The sequence below is a fragment of the Musca autumnalis genome, unplaced genomic scaffold (assembly GCF_047663935.1).
Source record: "Musca autumnalis isolate F117 unplaced genomic scaffold, ASM4766393v1 scaffold_4, whole genome shotgun sequence".
NCBI lineage: Eukaryota > Metazoa > Arthropoda > Insecta > Diptera > Muscidae > Musca > Musca autumnalis.
Window position 1 is genome coordinate 241384348 of NW_027411977.1, and position 15729 is coordinate 241400076.

A 15729-nucleotide genomic window follows, 5' to 3' on the forward strand; every position below is an offset into this window, starting at 1 on the left:
TGTGTATTATTTTCCTGTTCAGGTGAAGTCGATAAGAGCGTTCGTTTGCTGTTCATCTGGTAACACCACACCACATATGATATTCGATAAAACGATAACGACTTCTATTAATATCGATAACCGGTGTAAGAAGGTTTGAAGGAAGAGCACAGCTGATATTGCCAGTTGACTTCTTAGTGTTAGTAAACAGAACCAACCTTTCCAATAGACTTCTTAATAATTTCTCGAAAAAAGATGTAAAAAATTCACAAAAAACGTCGCTCAGCAGGCCGTGATATAGCAAACTTCAGCAGCACGAATTAAGATGACAAAACTGTGTATAACACAAACTTATTTTGGGCTTAATAATGCGTATTTTATGGATAAAGTATTGTTTATTTGGAGCACGCAAAAAAGCAGCTGTATGTATGACTGTTTGTTAATATTTTATATCAATGCGCAAATATAAAACATACTGGAACGCAGTGCGATGTTTGGCATACATATTTATTGATATCGTTGGGAATACCTGGCATGTCAGCCAATCAGAAGGCGGCTAATATGTTGCACATTTTGCACGTTCAAATTTGTCGCGTAAAAAGTTTCTAAAGAGGGAGCTACGAGTATTCAGCGCCATATTTGTTCAAAGAGAAATTAACATTTTGCAACTTTTTTGGGGAAAAATGTGCAAAATGTGTTAAATGTGTAAAAACTTTTTAGTTCTGGAACGAAGCTAATGTAAACGTACTCTCGTAATAATGACTAATAGCCTGTTTATACTATAGCTTATTGCTTGGTTAACCTTCTTTATGAATATTTATTCGACGTATCCACAATGTAATTGTATTTATTAAATCCGATTATATGTAAACGTACTATTAGAATAGTAATTTTATCAATTTATTGTGGAATCTAATAGGCCGTTTAGCTTTTGAGCTTTTGCATAAGATTAGATAAAATCTTAATTACAAGGTGGTTCGATAGAAAAAAGCTCATGCACAAAAAGCTTCTAAAGATGAGCTTTTTGGAAAAAAATTTGGAGTCACTTTAAGTACATAAATAACTCAAAACAATCGTTAAGGCCACACGACATAACTAGAATGACATAAGCTTTTTTCTTACCAATTTTATCGTCATATTAGCTGTGTTCCTTTACTTACCTGAGGTTACCATTTTAACCATTTGTTACCATTTTTAACCTGCAAAGCGTTCCTTAACCCCAAAAACTGGAAGCAATTTTTAAGAGAGTGAGAGGGGAGAGAGAGCGAAAATGGCTTTCTCTTCTACCACAGGCTACCAGCAAAATTTCTGCAGGTAGAAAATGGCAGAACTGATTTTTCGACTTTTGTTTGACGATTATTTCACAAAATGGACGAAAAACCGAAGAAAAAGTCGAACACTAAATTAAAAACTGTGAAATAAAAGACGAAAATTGATTTTTTTAAGTTTTTTTCTGACATTGCTGCCGGATATACCATTTTTCCGTTCCTTTACTTTTCTGGTAAAAATGTTCATGAGAGAGCAATTTTGAACAATTTTGACACTTTTCTCTTTTACCACTCTTACCATTAAAAAAGTAAAGGAACAAAGCTATTATTACATACATATACTTTTATATCATATATAGCTTTATTCCATATATCACATAAATTGAATGTGGTTTGTGCGGGACCTTTTTCAATATTTAAATGGAATAAAAATTATTTTAGTCATTAATAGGCAAAATGTCATTTTTTCGTGCAACAGGAAAAAAATTTGGTGCAACATTTTTTTTTTTTTCATTTCATAGGATTTCCAAAAAATATTTTTTTCAAAGTGGTTTGTGCGTGACCTTTTTTAATAATTAAATGTAATGAACGTTGTTATTTTTGGCATTAATAGGCAAAAGTTCATTCACTCTCGCTACAGTAAATATTTTTTGAGAAAAAAGGTCAAAAAGTCATAACCCTACTAAATTAACGACACATGAACATAGTGGCCAATATTTGGTCTGTTCCTTTACTTTTAAAAATGGTTACAGTGGCAGAAAATGGTAAAAGTGGTAAACTGGTATCGTATAAAGTGTATGCTATTAAAGGTAAGGGAACACTATACAGGTTACAAATGGTAACCTCAGGCACGTAAAGGAACAGAGCAATTGGTACAGACTGCAATAGTTGTATTTTTAGGAGCAAAAAGCAGTGTTGTATATCAAAATATTTCGATTTAACATTTGATTTAAAACAAATCCAAGTTTTGGGTAATTTAATTTTGTATGGTAAATCAGGATGGATTTGGGTGGATTAAGCACTTAAATCGAGATAATGCCCTTAATCATCGTATAAGGATATAGTCTAAACGGGCTATAAATTCATAATACGAGCAAACAGTCAATGGCAACTCCCTCTCTTCCTAAAATGTCTTTCAAACGGTCTCTTATTAAAACAACAACAGAACATTGTAGCTACGCGTTATTTAGTTTTAATTTGTTGTTGGCGTTTATAACAAAATAAATAAATTGACAATAAATAAGTGCTCTAATACCTTAGACAGACGGCAGCGTTAATTTGCATTAACTGCCTTAATTCAAATTAATTCGTGCATTATCCACATTCTTAATGCCCAAAATCAAAGGAAATTTAAACTGAATTTAGCAATTTCAATATGGCAATGCTGTTGAAAATCAATTGTCTTTTGTCAAATTTCCATGTTTAAGAAAATAAAAAGGGAAAGCAAATCAGCAATTTTCGCGTTTCTTTAAAATAAGTAGTGGTCTTTCGCGAGTAGAATCGTTATTCACGCCTTCTAACAAATTCTTTTTAAAATTTTTATTTTCACAAAAAATGTCATTACCCACCATACCAATTCTATCGAAAATTATATCTTCCTCAAATGTTTTTTAAAGTTTTGCAATATTTTTATAATATTAAAAAGACTCAAAAATATCACGAATAAATTAAATTTATTTTTGCTTTATCGTGGTGAAATGATCAAAGGTAGAAAGTGTATTTGTTTCGCAGATTTTGGCGAACTTTTGTAAAGCTTTATGAAATGGTCTGCTGGGTACAAACAAACAACACAAACAGCTGTTTCATAAATGCAGATACTATCGTCTGTCAGGGTGAAAAATTAATTCAAATTAGGACATTTTTAATGCAAATTAACTCTGCCGTCTGTCTAGGGTATTAAACATTATTCATCAGCTGACATCAACTTCAAGGTATATTTATGTTTTTTTTTTATTTACCCCTTATACCCTAGACAGACGGCAGTGTTAATTTGCATTAACTGCCTTATTTCAAATTAATTCGTGCATTATCCACATTTTTAATGCACAAAATCAAAGGAAATTTAAACTGAATTTAGCAATTTCAATATGGCAATGCTGTTGAAAATCAATTGTCTTTTGTCAAATTTCCATGTTTAAGAAAATAAAAAGGGAAAACAAATCAGCAATTTTCGCGTTTCTTCAAAATAAGTAGTGGTCTTTCGCGAACAGAACATCAGCTAATCGTTCTTCACGCCTTCTAACCATGGTAGAACAAGAAAAGGTAGCAGCAATACCCAGCTGACTGAACTGGGTTGTAGTGTTAGTGTCAAATTTCATATGACATTTTATACATTTATTTCTATTTCGATGTACATTAGGGACATATATTTTTTGAGAAAAAAAATATATCATTCGGAAAAAAACATTTCCCATTTCTTCATTTCAATGATATGTAACCTCCTCCAAGTTCGAACGATAAGTGAGGTATTTTGTTAAAATTTAAAAAAATAAAACCCTAATAAACATGAGCTTCTTTGATTTCTAAAACAAAACATTGAAACAGCTTCTCCTTTTTCTATGAATTTCCAGCGCCCCCAAACTTTTCTGCAAGAATTCTACTTTCTGCGAGAATTTATGCATTTAGTGGAATGATGTGGAACCATAAAAATTGAAAATTTAACGAATTTCCATTCATGTTTTCCAAAATATTCAACCAAATGTGAAAAATTATTTGTTTTTTAAATTCCAATAATTCATAGACATTTCCTTGTTTTGTTTACAAATACAACTGGCATTAACGTTACAAACAAAAACAAATTCCTTTGTGGTTGTTGTTCGAGTTGTATTTGTTGTAGTATTAACTTTACCTTATATTTGTTCTACCATGCCTTCTAACAAATCTCTTTTTCAAATATTTATTTTCACAAAAAAATTTTATTACCCACCATACCAATTCTAACGAAAATTATAACTTCTTCAAATGTTTTTTAAAGTTTGGCAATGTTTTTATAACATTAAAAAGACTCAAAAATATCGCGAATAAATTAAATTTATTTTTGCTTCATCGTGGTGAAAAGGTCAAAGGTAGAAAGTGTATTTGTTTCCCATATTTTGGCGAACTTTTGTAAAGCTTTATGAAGTGGTCTGCTGGGTACAAACAAACAACACAAACAGCTGTTTCATAAATGCAGAAACTATCGTCTGTCAGGGCGAAAAATTAATTCAAATTAGGACATTTTTATTGCAAATTAACTCTGCCCTCTGTCTAGGGTATTATATGCTGTTTATATTAGAGCTTTTTGGGAGGTTAACCTTCATTATCAGGATTTGTTTGACGTATAGGTAATGGAATTGACATTTAAAACCCAGTGGGTTTGTTAAATCCGCTTATATATAAACGTACTATTAGAGTAAAAAAGGAATTGTTTATCAAAGAAATCACGTGAAATGTAAAAAACTCAGCATTTTTTTTTGTGGATGGTAATGAGAGTGTGTCATTTCGTTTGTCGCAGTGTTTCACATTGGGAGAAATTGTATAAGGAAAATATTCAGTAAAAAAGGCGGCAAAGACGCTTCAAAAAATAATTCATTTAATAGATTTAACTATATAATTTTTTATTATTAAATAGCATATGATTGTAGAATAAAAATTTTATGGCGGTTTTTCGATTGGTAGGAAAATTGCGTAATGTAAATCTGAACATGAAAGAAAATTTATATACGAGAGGAACTACTAATTTTTTTATCCGTTTCCTTTGCCATCCTTTAGTGCTGCCATATCTTCAAAGATTTTTCCCGTGAAAATAAAAGCTTCGGTCCCGTACTTTTTAATAGTAAAATTCGTAAAAGAGAGAACGATTAAAGAGAAGTGAACATTTTACAACTTTTTTGTGTACGGGAACAGTTTTTCGGGTAAATTGTGTAAAAGTCGTAAAACTTGAAAACACTTTTTAATTCTGGAACAAAGAGTACATCAACTTGTTAAATTTAATTTAAATTGTTAAATAAAAATTAAATGTTAACTTAACCACCCCATTCAATACTAGTAATATCATTGTGAAGTGTAGAGCGTTATTATTCAAAAATAATAAAGTAAAAAAAAAAATAAAAATATTTTTTGACAATATCCCGGTTTGTTACATTAATTTACATGCGAAATCTTTATTTTTTTTACAGTCAGCTCTAAATACATCATATTCGGAAATATTCCAAGTAAAAATGTCGGAAAGTTTCTGTATAAAAACTGAACCCATTGCCAAAGATTGTGAACCGGAAGATTGTAACAATGATACAAATACACTAAGCAACAGTACAACAAAACTTGAACATTTTACAAATATGGCAAATGATATTAAAGATGAACCAGCCTTGGATAAAATAGAAGAATATATACCAGAGAATGTCGTTGAATACACCGTTAATATAATCAAAGAAGAGGACGTGGATGAAATGGACGAGAAGGATTCACCTAGCTTCTATTCACCATCATTACTTACGTGGAAACCTGATGATATTACGGAAATTATTACAGATGATGGAGTACAACATCTAACTCCTACAATAACTCAACAGATATCCGTACCCAAACTAGAAATAATGGATATGCATGATAGTGATGGCCTTGAGATCAATGGTAGTAATACAGACGCTAACGTCAGTGATAATAAAAAGAGCACTCAAGAAGTTTCCATAGTATTAAAGAAAAAACACACATGTGAACAATGTGGTAATTCTTATACAGAAGTTGGAAGTCTATGGAGACATATTAGATATAAACATCCTTCGTCTATAGATACCGAGTATATCTGTGAAATTTGCAATCAAAGATTTACCACACAAACAGGTCTTGATATTCATTCCAACAAGGTGCATCCAGGTGTTCAACCTTCAAAACATATATGTGAAATATGTGGTTGTTGTTATGGGGAATCTTTTAGTCTCCGATCACATATAAGAAAGAAACATCCGGCGTCTATAGGTACAGAGTATATCTGTGAAATATGTAATCAAAGATTCACAACACAAAAAGCCCTTAATGGGCATTCTAACAAGACGCATCCAGGAGCTGAACCTTCAAAACATAAATGTGAACTATGTGGTAGTTGTTTTACGGAATCTGGGTCTCTGAGGGCACATACAAGAAAGAAACATCCATCGTCTATAGATTCAGAGTATATCTGTGAAATTTGTAATCATAGATTTACAACCCAAACAGGTCTTGATATGCATTACAACCGGATGCATCCAGAACCTCAAAAATCTAATAAACATAAATGTGATGTATGTGGTAATAGCTATAAGAATTCATATGTTCTCCAGAAACATATGAGAATAAAACATGCTTCATCTATGGATTTAGAGTATATCTGCGAAATATGTAATCAAAGATTTACCACACAGGCGGGTCTTAAGAGACATTCTCATCGGGTGCATCCATGTGAAAGACAGTCGCAACTCGCTGAATCGAAAACCTCCATCCTCCGGAAAAGGAAACCATAGATTTCTATAATTGTTATTTATTAAATAATTTCGTAGCAAAGCCATATGCGGATAGTATACAACATTCAATAAAATTATTACAAAATTGTGTTTACATAGTAATATGGATATAGTTATACATATATATATAAAAATAAAATCTAAAAATATACCTGTAAAAATGTGATGAATTGAAACTACTTTGTAATACAACTTCGCAGCAATTGTTCAGTAAAAGAGAATTGAGAAGTCTTGCAAATAATTGCAAGAACTTGCAAAAACTTTTAACTTGCAAAGTTATCGAACAGGCATATTAGGTCTATACGATAACCCAAAAATTTGTACAAATTCGTACAAATTTTTACTGAATGTTAGTCGATAACAAAACTTTTATTTTTCAGTAAAAAAGAGCAAAATTCACAGAAAGGTTTATAGAAGCGCCCTTTCTTTCATAAAAGGGTCTATAGAAACATAACAATTGTTAACTTATAATATGTTTACATTAGAGCTTTTTAACGGGTTAATCTTTATGAAGGTTGAATGTTGTTCGATCATAGATTAATGATTAATGAATATATTTTTCTGCGGTCAAATCACTCAAACCCGAAAACTCAAAATAATTCGAAAACGATTTTTGGAAAAAATAGCAAGCATTAATTGGATTTTTTATTGAGGATATAGTTCCCATCAAAAACTAACCCTATGTAGACTTTTGTCAGAACAAAATATTTATTTGATTGTATTTTTTTTGCACTTTAATTGCGTTTCTTGGTCAACACACTCAATTCGAACAAAACTTGTGTTTTTCAGTAAAAGAAAGCGCGTTGAGAGAGATTTCTTTACGCTTTGTGACTTAAAAAATGTCGTGCGATAATTTTCTGCAACGTTTTTGCTTGGGAGAACAAAATGCATAGAGTAGGCCTATAGAAGCAATCTTTCTTTCAGAATCGATATATAGAAGCAATCTTTCTTTCTGAATGGGTCTAACCCTGCGTTTACAAATGACAGGACAGTTGAGTACATGTATTGATTGTCAAAAACCCACAACTTGCCTGTGTGACGTAGGCGTTCAGACAACTGCAAAAACATTTGTAAAATTTTGAATGAAAATCGTGAATTTCTTTTTGTTTTCCGTTCCCATATTTTGTTTTTGTTCATGTTCTTTTGTTTTCAACACATCTCAATTATTATCTCACTTATTTTTACAAAAATGTCAAAAATTTGTCTTCTCTACTGTCTGTGAAAAAAAGATGGACAGCTGGAAGACAAACGACAAATGTATGTATTTGAAGACAAACTGTCTGGTGTAAACGCCTAGTAAACAAGCCCTCTTTCTTTGACTAAGGGTGGATAGAATCAAATTTTCTTTAAGAATGGGTCTACAGAAGGACCCTGTCTTTAAGAAAGAACCTAAACAAGCCCCCTTTCTTTGACAAAGAGTCTATAGAATCAAAATTTCTTTAAGAATGGGTCTATAGTACCAAATTTTCTTTAAGAATGGGTCTATAGAATCAAATTTTCTTTAAGAATGGGTTTATAGAAGGACCCTGTCTTTAAGAAAGGGTCTTTAGAAGCACCCTTTCCTTGAAAAAACGTCTATAGAATCTCCCTTTTTTGGAAAAGGGTCTATAGAAGCACTCTTTCTTTGAGAAAGGGTCTATAGAAGTACCCTTTCTTTGAGAAAGAGTCTAAAGAATCACCCATTCTTTGAGAAATGGTCTATAGAAGCACCCCTTCCTTATGAAATGGTCTAAAGAAACACTCCTTCTTTAACAAACGGCCAAGATCTATTTAACAGGTCACGTAAGTAGCACAACAACAACTCTATTTTGCCGGAAAATTCTTCAATATGTCAAAATGTTTGTTTACGGTTTCATACAATTTATTCACAATAACAAAATATTTGACAGATTGAAACCAATCAGCTGGCCGTTTTAAGCCACCTTATAATTTCATCATGCAAACGGTGTAAACATGGTACAATAATACAGGTAGCATTATCAAGCCAGCTGATGGTAACATAATGTGTCAATTGCATTGAATTGATGTCAAATTTTGACATCTTATGTTACCAACAATTGCCGATGCGGCTACCTGTGTATTTGTACCATGGGTGTAAAGAAACATAAAAATTGTCAACTTAAAATATGTTTACATTAGGGGTTTTTATCAGGTTAATCTTTATGAAGGTTGTTTCCCAATGAAATTGACAATTTAAATCCACTGATTTTTACTAAATACAGTACAATGTAAACGTACTATACGCCACTTTTTTCACGATCAGTTTCATGAAAAAGATTAAAGGCCAAGTACTACCTAATTCAAATGCTGCCTAATTCATTTGAATTAAGTAGTACTTGGCCTTTAGTCTTTTACATGAAACTGAGCGTGAACAAGCGGCGTATTTCATTGTGTTTCCACCTTAATATTGTTTTGGAATAGTAGCTTCGTTCCTGAACTAAAAAGTTTCTACACATTTTGCACATTTTTACCCGAAATGCGTTCCTATACACCAAAAAAGTTGCAAAATGTTCACTTCTCTTTCAACAAAAATGGCGCTGAATAGCTTTCTCCTTAGAATTTTTTAACGCGACAAATTTGAGCGAGCAAAAATGTGCAACGAGTTTACCGCCTTCTGATTGGCTGACACTGTGACATTTGTTCCAGATTTTTTGACGTTTATGCCATTTTTCCGTTCCCGTACATTTTGGAAAAATGTATGCGTTTAACTGATTTTTGACAGTTTTCTCTTTTGCACATTTTACCATGAAAAAAGTACTGGAACGAAGCTAGTATTTGGCCTGTTCCCGTACTTTATAAAGTGGTAAAAGTCGTAAAAGTTGTAAAAGTCGTAAACGATTTTCATATAAATTTTGTGTACGGGAACGCAAAATGTGTAAAAGTGGTAAAAATTGTAAAAACTTTTTAGTTCTGGAACAGAGCTATTATTAGTCGTGTTCCTTTACGTGCTTGAGGTTATCAGTTTTTACCACTGTTTATCTGAAAAATGTTTCCTTATACTATGTTTACATTTACGAAATCCACTCGATTTCAACTAAGTAAACACTCCAGTCACTTGTTGCCTCTCTCCCATTCTCACTCTCTGTTCACACAACATGGGTCAGTCTCTTGTTAAAACGACGAAAAACATTGTTTCGTACCTACGCGTTATTAATTTTTATTTTTTGTTTAATTTTTTTTTAACAAAATATAAAACAGAATTAATAAGTTTTATTAATCAATATTTATCAAATCACATCAAGGTATATTTATTCTTTTATATTCTTGTATTTTCCCTTTACAAAAAGCCATTGTTTATTAGTGAAAGCAAACATGTGAAATGTCAAAAAACACCGCACACTGTTTGTGGAAGGTAATGAGAGTGTGTGTCATTTGATTTGCTCTCACAGTGTTCTACATTGGGGCAATTCTATAAAGAAAATATTCAATAAAAAAGGAGGCAATTTGCCTGTTTACGTGGTAAAAGTCGTAAACGATTTTCATATAAATTTTGTGTACGGAAACGCAAAAAGTGGTAAAATTGTAAACACTTTTTAGTTCTGGAACAGAGCTAATGTCATTGAATCGAATAAAATGCTGTAGGTGTGCAAATATTAATATTTTATTATTTGTACAGTATGCAAAGTTCATATTCGTACACACCTAAAAAATGAATAAAATCGTTATTAATTCCATATTTTATGTGCCAATATGAAATAATTGATAGGAATTGCCATAACGAAGAAAGATTTAAGAGTAACAAAACAAATTTTTAATTTATTCCGTCATTTAGGTATAGATGGCTCCTGTGTGGGTGGCAAAGTTCGTATTCGTACACCTATAAGCACTATATATTTGGAGTTTTTAAGGATTTTCAAAGAAAAATTCCGCAATTTTTTGTTCTTTTCTTCTTTTGGAATGCCTCTGCTATAGAAATATGTAAAAATAACGGTAATTTTATTAAAAATTTTGCATGAATTTTGCATTTACTTGGTGAAAATCGCAAGTTTCGAAAATCATTTTATGTCGTAAACGATTTTCATATAAATTTTGTGTACGGAAACGCAAAAAAGTGGTAAAAATTGTAAAAACTTTTTAGTTCTGGAACAAAGCTAATGTCATTGAATCGAATAAAATGCTGTAGGTGTGCAAATATTAATATATTTTTATTTGTATTAATAAATAGCATGTGATCGTAGAATAACAACTTTATAACGGGTTTTATGATATCTTGCTTGCAAAAAGTCATATGTATTTGGTTAAGTGCGAAAATTGCATAATGTAAATCTGGACATAATAGGCCTGTTCGATAATCCAAAAATTTGCACAAACTTTTACAAAATGATGTTCGATAACAAACTTGTTCAATAAAAGAGGAATGGGAAGCTGTAGCAAGTACTTGCAAATACTTTTTATTTGCGAAGTTATCGAACAAACCTAATGACAAAATTAGTTACGAGAGAAAATAATGAAAATAATATATGAATTCATGGTAGAACAAATACAAGGTAAAGTTAATATTACAACAAATACAACTCGAACAACAACCACAAAGGAATTTGTTTTTGTTTGGAACGTTAGTGTCAAATATAAATGTAAACAAAATAAGGAAATGTCTATAAATTATTGGAATTTAAAAAACTAATAATTTTTCACATTTGATTGAATATTTTGAAAAACATAAATGAAAACTCGTTAGATTTTCAGTTTGAATGTTTCCATATCATTCCACTAAATGCACCATATCACGCAGGAAGTAGAATTATTGCAAAAATTTTTGGGGTCGCTCGTAATTCATTGAAAAAAGAGAAGCTGTTTCAATCTTTTGTTTTTGAAAACAAGAAGCACATGTTTATTAGGGCTTTATTATTTTCAAGTTTAACAAAATACCACACATATTAACAAATATTGTACCGCCTCTATAAGTGGTGTTTTAGTGTGCGACATGTAGTTCGGACCTGGAGGAGATTACATGTCAATGATATGAAGGAGTCTTTATGGGAAATTGTTTTTATTTCAGATGAATATTTTTTTCTTCAAAAAATATATGTCCCTAATATACATCGAACATAGAAATAAATATATAAAATGTCGTATGGAATTTGACACTAACACTACAGCCCAGTTCAGTCAGCTGGGTATTGCTGCTACCTTTTCTTGTTCTACCATGATATGAATTTAGGAAAATTATTGTATCCGTTTCCTTCGCCATCGTTTAGGGCTGCCACATCTTCAAAAATGTTGCCCGTGGAAATGGATAAAACATTGCTTCAAATGGCTACATTTAAATTAAATGTTTTTACAAACACTTAATAATATTTACATGCGAAATTTGTTGTTTTTCTTTTACAGCCAACCCTAAATACCTTGTACTCGGATAACTAAAATATTCCAAGTAAAAATGTCGGAAAGCTTTTGTATAAAAACTGAACCCATTGCCAAAGATTGTGAACCGGAAGATTGTAACAATGATACAAATACACTAAGCTACACTGCAACAAAACTTGAAAATTTTACAAATGTGCTAAACGATATCAAAGAAGACAAATTAGACTTGGAAAAATTTTTACCAGATAAGGTCGACAAAGTAGCATTTGATGTAATCAAAGAAGAGGACGTAGATGAAGTGGAAGAATTTTTAACAGAGAATTCACCTAGTATCTACACACCGTCATCACTCACATGGAAATCTGATGATTGTACCAAAACGATTATCCATGATGAAGCACCACATGAACGTGGTACACAACAACATCTAACTAATATATCAACTGAACAGATATCCTTGCCCAAATTAGAAATAATTGATGTGCACCAAGATGAGCCGGATAGTAAAGGTATTAAAGTCACTGATGATGAACACTCTAAGATCAACAATAAGAAAGAAGGTTCTCGGCATGTTCGAAAATGCAAAAATTCTGATAAAACCTGTGAAGATAACAATAATACTAAAAAATCTGAACATAAATGTGAAATATGTGGTAATTGTTATAGGGGATCTCATACTATCCGGGAACATATAAGAAATAAACATCCTTTGTCTATAAATACAGAGCACATCTGCAAAATATGTCATCAAAAATTTACCACAGAAATAGGACTTGCTACGCATTCTTACCGGAGGCATCCGGTAGCTACTGAACATAAATGTGAAATATGTGGCAGTTATCACATACGACCAAAAGCTCTCCAAATGCATATGAGAAATAAACATCCAGAAATTCGTTTCACTCAAACACGTAAACATAAATGTGAACTGTGTGATTGTTCTTATACAGATGATAATAGTCTCCGGGTACATATAAGAAATAAACATCCTTCGTCCATAAATACAGAGCATATCTGCAAAATATGTCATAAAAAATTTACCACAGAAAGAGGACTTGCTAAGCATGTAAAAATGCATCCAGAAGTTCGTTCCGACAGCCAGACCAAATACAAATGTCCGAAATGTGGTAGAATTATGAAGACGAAGTCCGGCCTCATCAATCATTTTAAAAATCATGGCCACCATTGTCCCGCTTGTGGAAAATGTTATAAGGAATTATTCGATCTAACGATACACATTAAATGGTCGCATCCCAAAGAAAAGGAGGAACTACAAAAAAAAATTTCAGACAGTGAATTATCTCCAAGTGTCGTGGATGATATCATCGAACAGGCGCATTTTGATTGAAAATGTTTTCAACACCGAAAATGTCCACAATGAAATGTAATGTAATAAAAGTCACTTAAATTAATTTAATAAAAATGTTAATTAAAATTTTCTAAAAGTATCATTTTTCATTTATTGCAAGAGCTCACGTAAGTAGTACAACAAAAAATCTTGTTCGGCCGAAAATTCTTCAATATGTCAAAATGTTTGTTTACGTTTTCATACAAGTTATTCAAAATAGCTCTGTTCCTTTACGTGCAAGAATCTTCAAGTTTTACAACTTTTTACTCGAAAAGCGTTCCTTTACTTCAGACACCATACAATTCATATGGAAGCAGATTGCAACTTTTGCTACTTTTACCGGTTTTACCACTTTCAAAAGTAAAGGAACAGACCAAATAACAACAAAATTACTGCATTTTCAATATTATACCAAGTTTACACTTGCGCTCCAAAATACACTGGATTTCACGAAATCCTGAAATACACCCCGGTGTTTACACTTATTTTTTGTTAATTTCAAACATATTAAAATAATCAAGGTAGATGCATATGCGCAGCTGATCGAACATGAACTTCCAAACAATTTCTTGTAAATTGAATTAGACATCAAAAATATACGACAATATAGAACTTTACTGCTTTATTTCGAAAATTATCGTAAAATTATCTATATATCGTATTAATTTTGTATAGTACTAACAAATGAAAAAATAATTTTATCGTTGAGACATCTTAATAATAAATTTTAATAGATAAAATTTGTGTTCAGAACTTGCAATATATTACTACTTGCAGCAGTTTTCCCGTTTAGTGCTCAAAATGCGTTCCCGTACTCCGAAATCTAGCAAGACTTGCACTTCTCTTTAAACAAAAATAGGGCCGAATAACACCCTCTTCTCCTGTTTTCTGCCATACAATTTTGGCCTAGTAGACACTTGCAGCATGTTCATTGGCATTTAATACGATAACTGATAGGTTAATTTTTATATTTCTGCTGGAGTTTTTGCAATTTCCACCATTTTTCCGTTCTCGTAATTTTTAAGAAATTTGTATTGGGAAGCACTTTTTGACAATTCGTACTTTTTTCTAACATTACCATTAAAAAAGTAAGGGAACACAATGAAAAATAGCATTGTAAAAAAATAATTTAATATTTTTCCTCATTGTTTACAAATGTTTATACTAAAATTTTTTGATGCAGCAATTGACCATCTACCTTGTTTATTCTGACACGTGAAAAGTGTTGCAACTTTTGGTACTTTTTTAGGCAAAAACAGGGTTGTATATTATGTGTACTGTGATTTCGATGTTGATTTCGCTGAAATCACGAAATGAGATGATTTCATTTTTGTATGCAAAATCACGATAAATTTTGCTTGATTCCGAGCGAAATCACGAAACGCCTTCGAAATCACGAAATGACGCCGAATGTAAACCAAACATTAGGTCTGTCTGGTTACCCTAAAATTTGTAACAACTTGTACCAATTGTTGCTGGAAGTCGTCTGTTAACACAAAAAACCAGCACAAAAAAGCGATTCGAGAGAGACATTTTGACAGTTCTTTCACTGAGAGTTTGCAAATTCTTGCTGGACAAATTTCTTTTAGCATGCACTACCAATGCTTCTTCTTCCTGAAAACAGTCAATCATCTGTTTTTAGTTTTATGTTGATTTATGTTTGTGAACATTAAAAACAATTTTATTGTGGAAATAACATAGTCTAATTGTGTTGTTTTATGGAGAACAAATTTTTTGGGTCATTTTCTTTTTTATTTTTAATAAAATACAAAATTTTTGCTTCCTTTGGTTCCTTTATGCCGACAAATTGTTCGGTTTATGCAAGTCAGCTGATTGCTTGCTGGTTTTTGCTGGGAAGGTGTCTGTTTACTTTTTACAATTTTCTAGCAAAAGAGAATAAAAACCCCTTACTCTCTGAGAAAGTTCTTGCTGGGCAATTATTGCTGGGAAAGTAACCAGACAGACTTATTATTGTTTTGGAATAGTAGCTTCGTTCCTGAACTAAAGAGTTTCTACACATTTTTACCCGAAATGCGTTCCCGTACACCAAAAAAGTTGCAAATGTTCACTTTTACACGAAAAATTTGAGCGAGCAAAAATGTGCAACATGTTTACCGCCTTCTGATTGGCTGACATGCCGACTTTGATATTTGTTCCAGATTTTTTGACGTTTAAAGCTGTTCTACACGGTATGTTTTTTACTGTATTTGTGCATACCAACTGTCACTTTTTACAATCCTGAATTTTGTACACATGCTGTGAACCATACAGAAATTTCAATGCATGAAAGTGTTATGTGCATACATATGTATATTTTTCGAATAGAACGCGCTCTATTCTCGTCTGT

At 31.9% G+C, this 15729-nt stretch overlaps 2 protein-coding genes across 10 annotated transcripts in view; one reads left to right on the top strand and one right to left on the bottom strand.

Moving 5' to 3' along the window:
* Positions 1–13479, top strand: part of LOC141403802 (uncharacterized) — a 43975-nt gene extending 30496 nt beyond the window's left edge. Inside the window, exons 1-2 of one of the 4 annotated variants that reach the window (XM_073986780.1) lie at positions 285–401; positions 5405–6888. In XM_073986780.1, coding sequence (XP_073842881.1) covers positions 348–401; positions 5405–6727 — 1377 coding nt within the window. In that variant the 5' untranslated portion in view covers positions 285–347 and the 3' untranslated portion in view covers positions 6728–6888. Of the gene's footprint in view, positions 1–284; positions 402–5404; positions 6889–9801; positions 9970–12058 lie in introns of those variants that run through there. The other 3 variants (XM_073986783.1, XM_073986782.1, XM_073986781.1) reach the window with 3 other exon arrangements.
* The window catches only part of LOC141403733 (zinc finger protein 711-like), a 170980-nt gene that overhangs the window by 102750 nt on the left and 52501 nt on the right, over positions 1–15729 (bottom strand). The gene's annotated exons all lie outside the window — the stretch shown is intronic.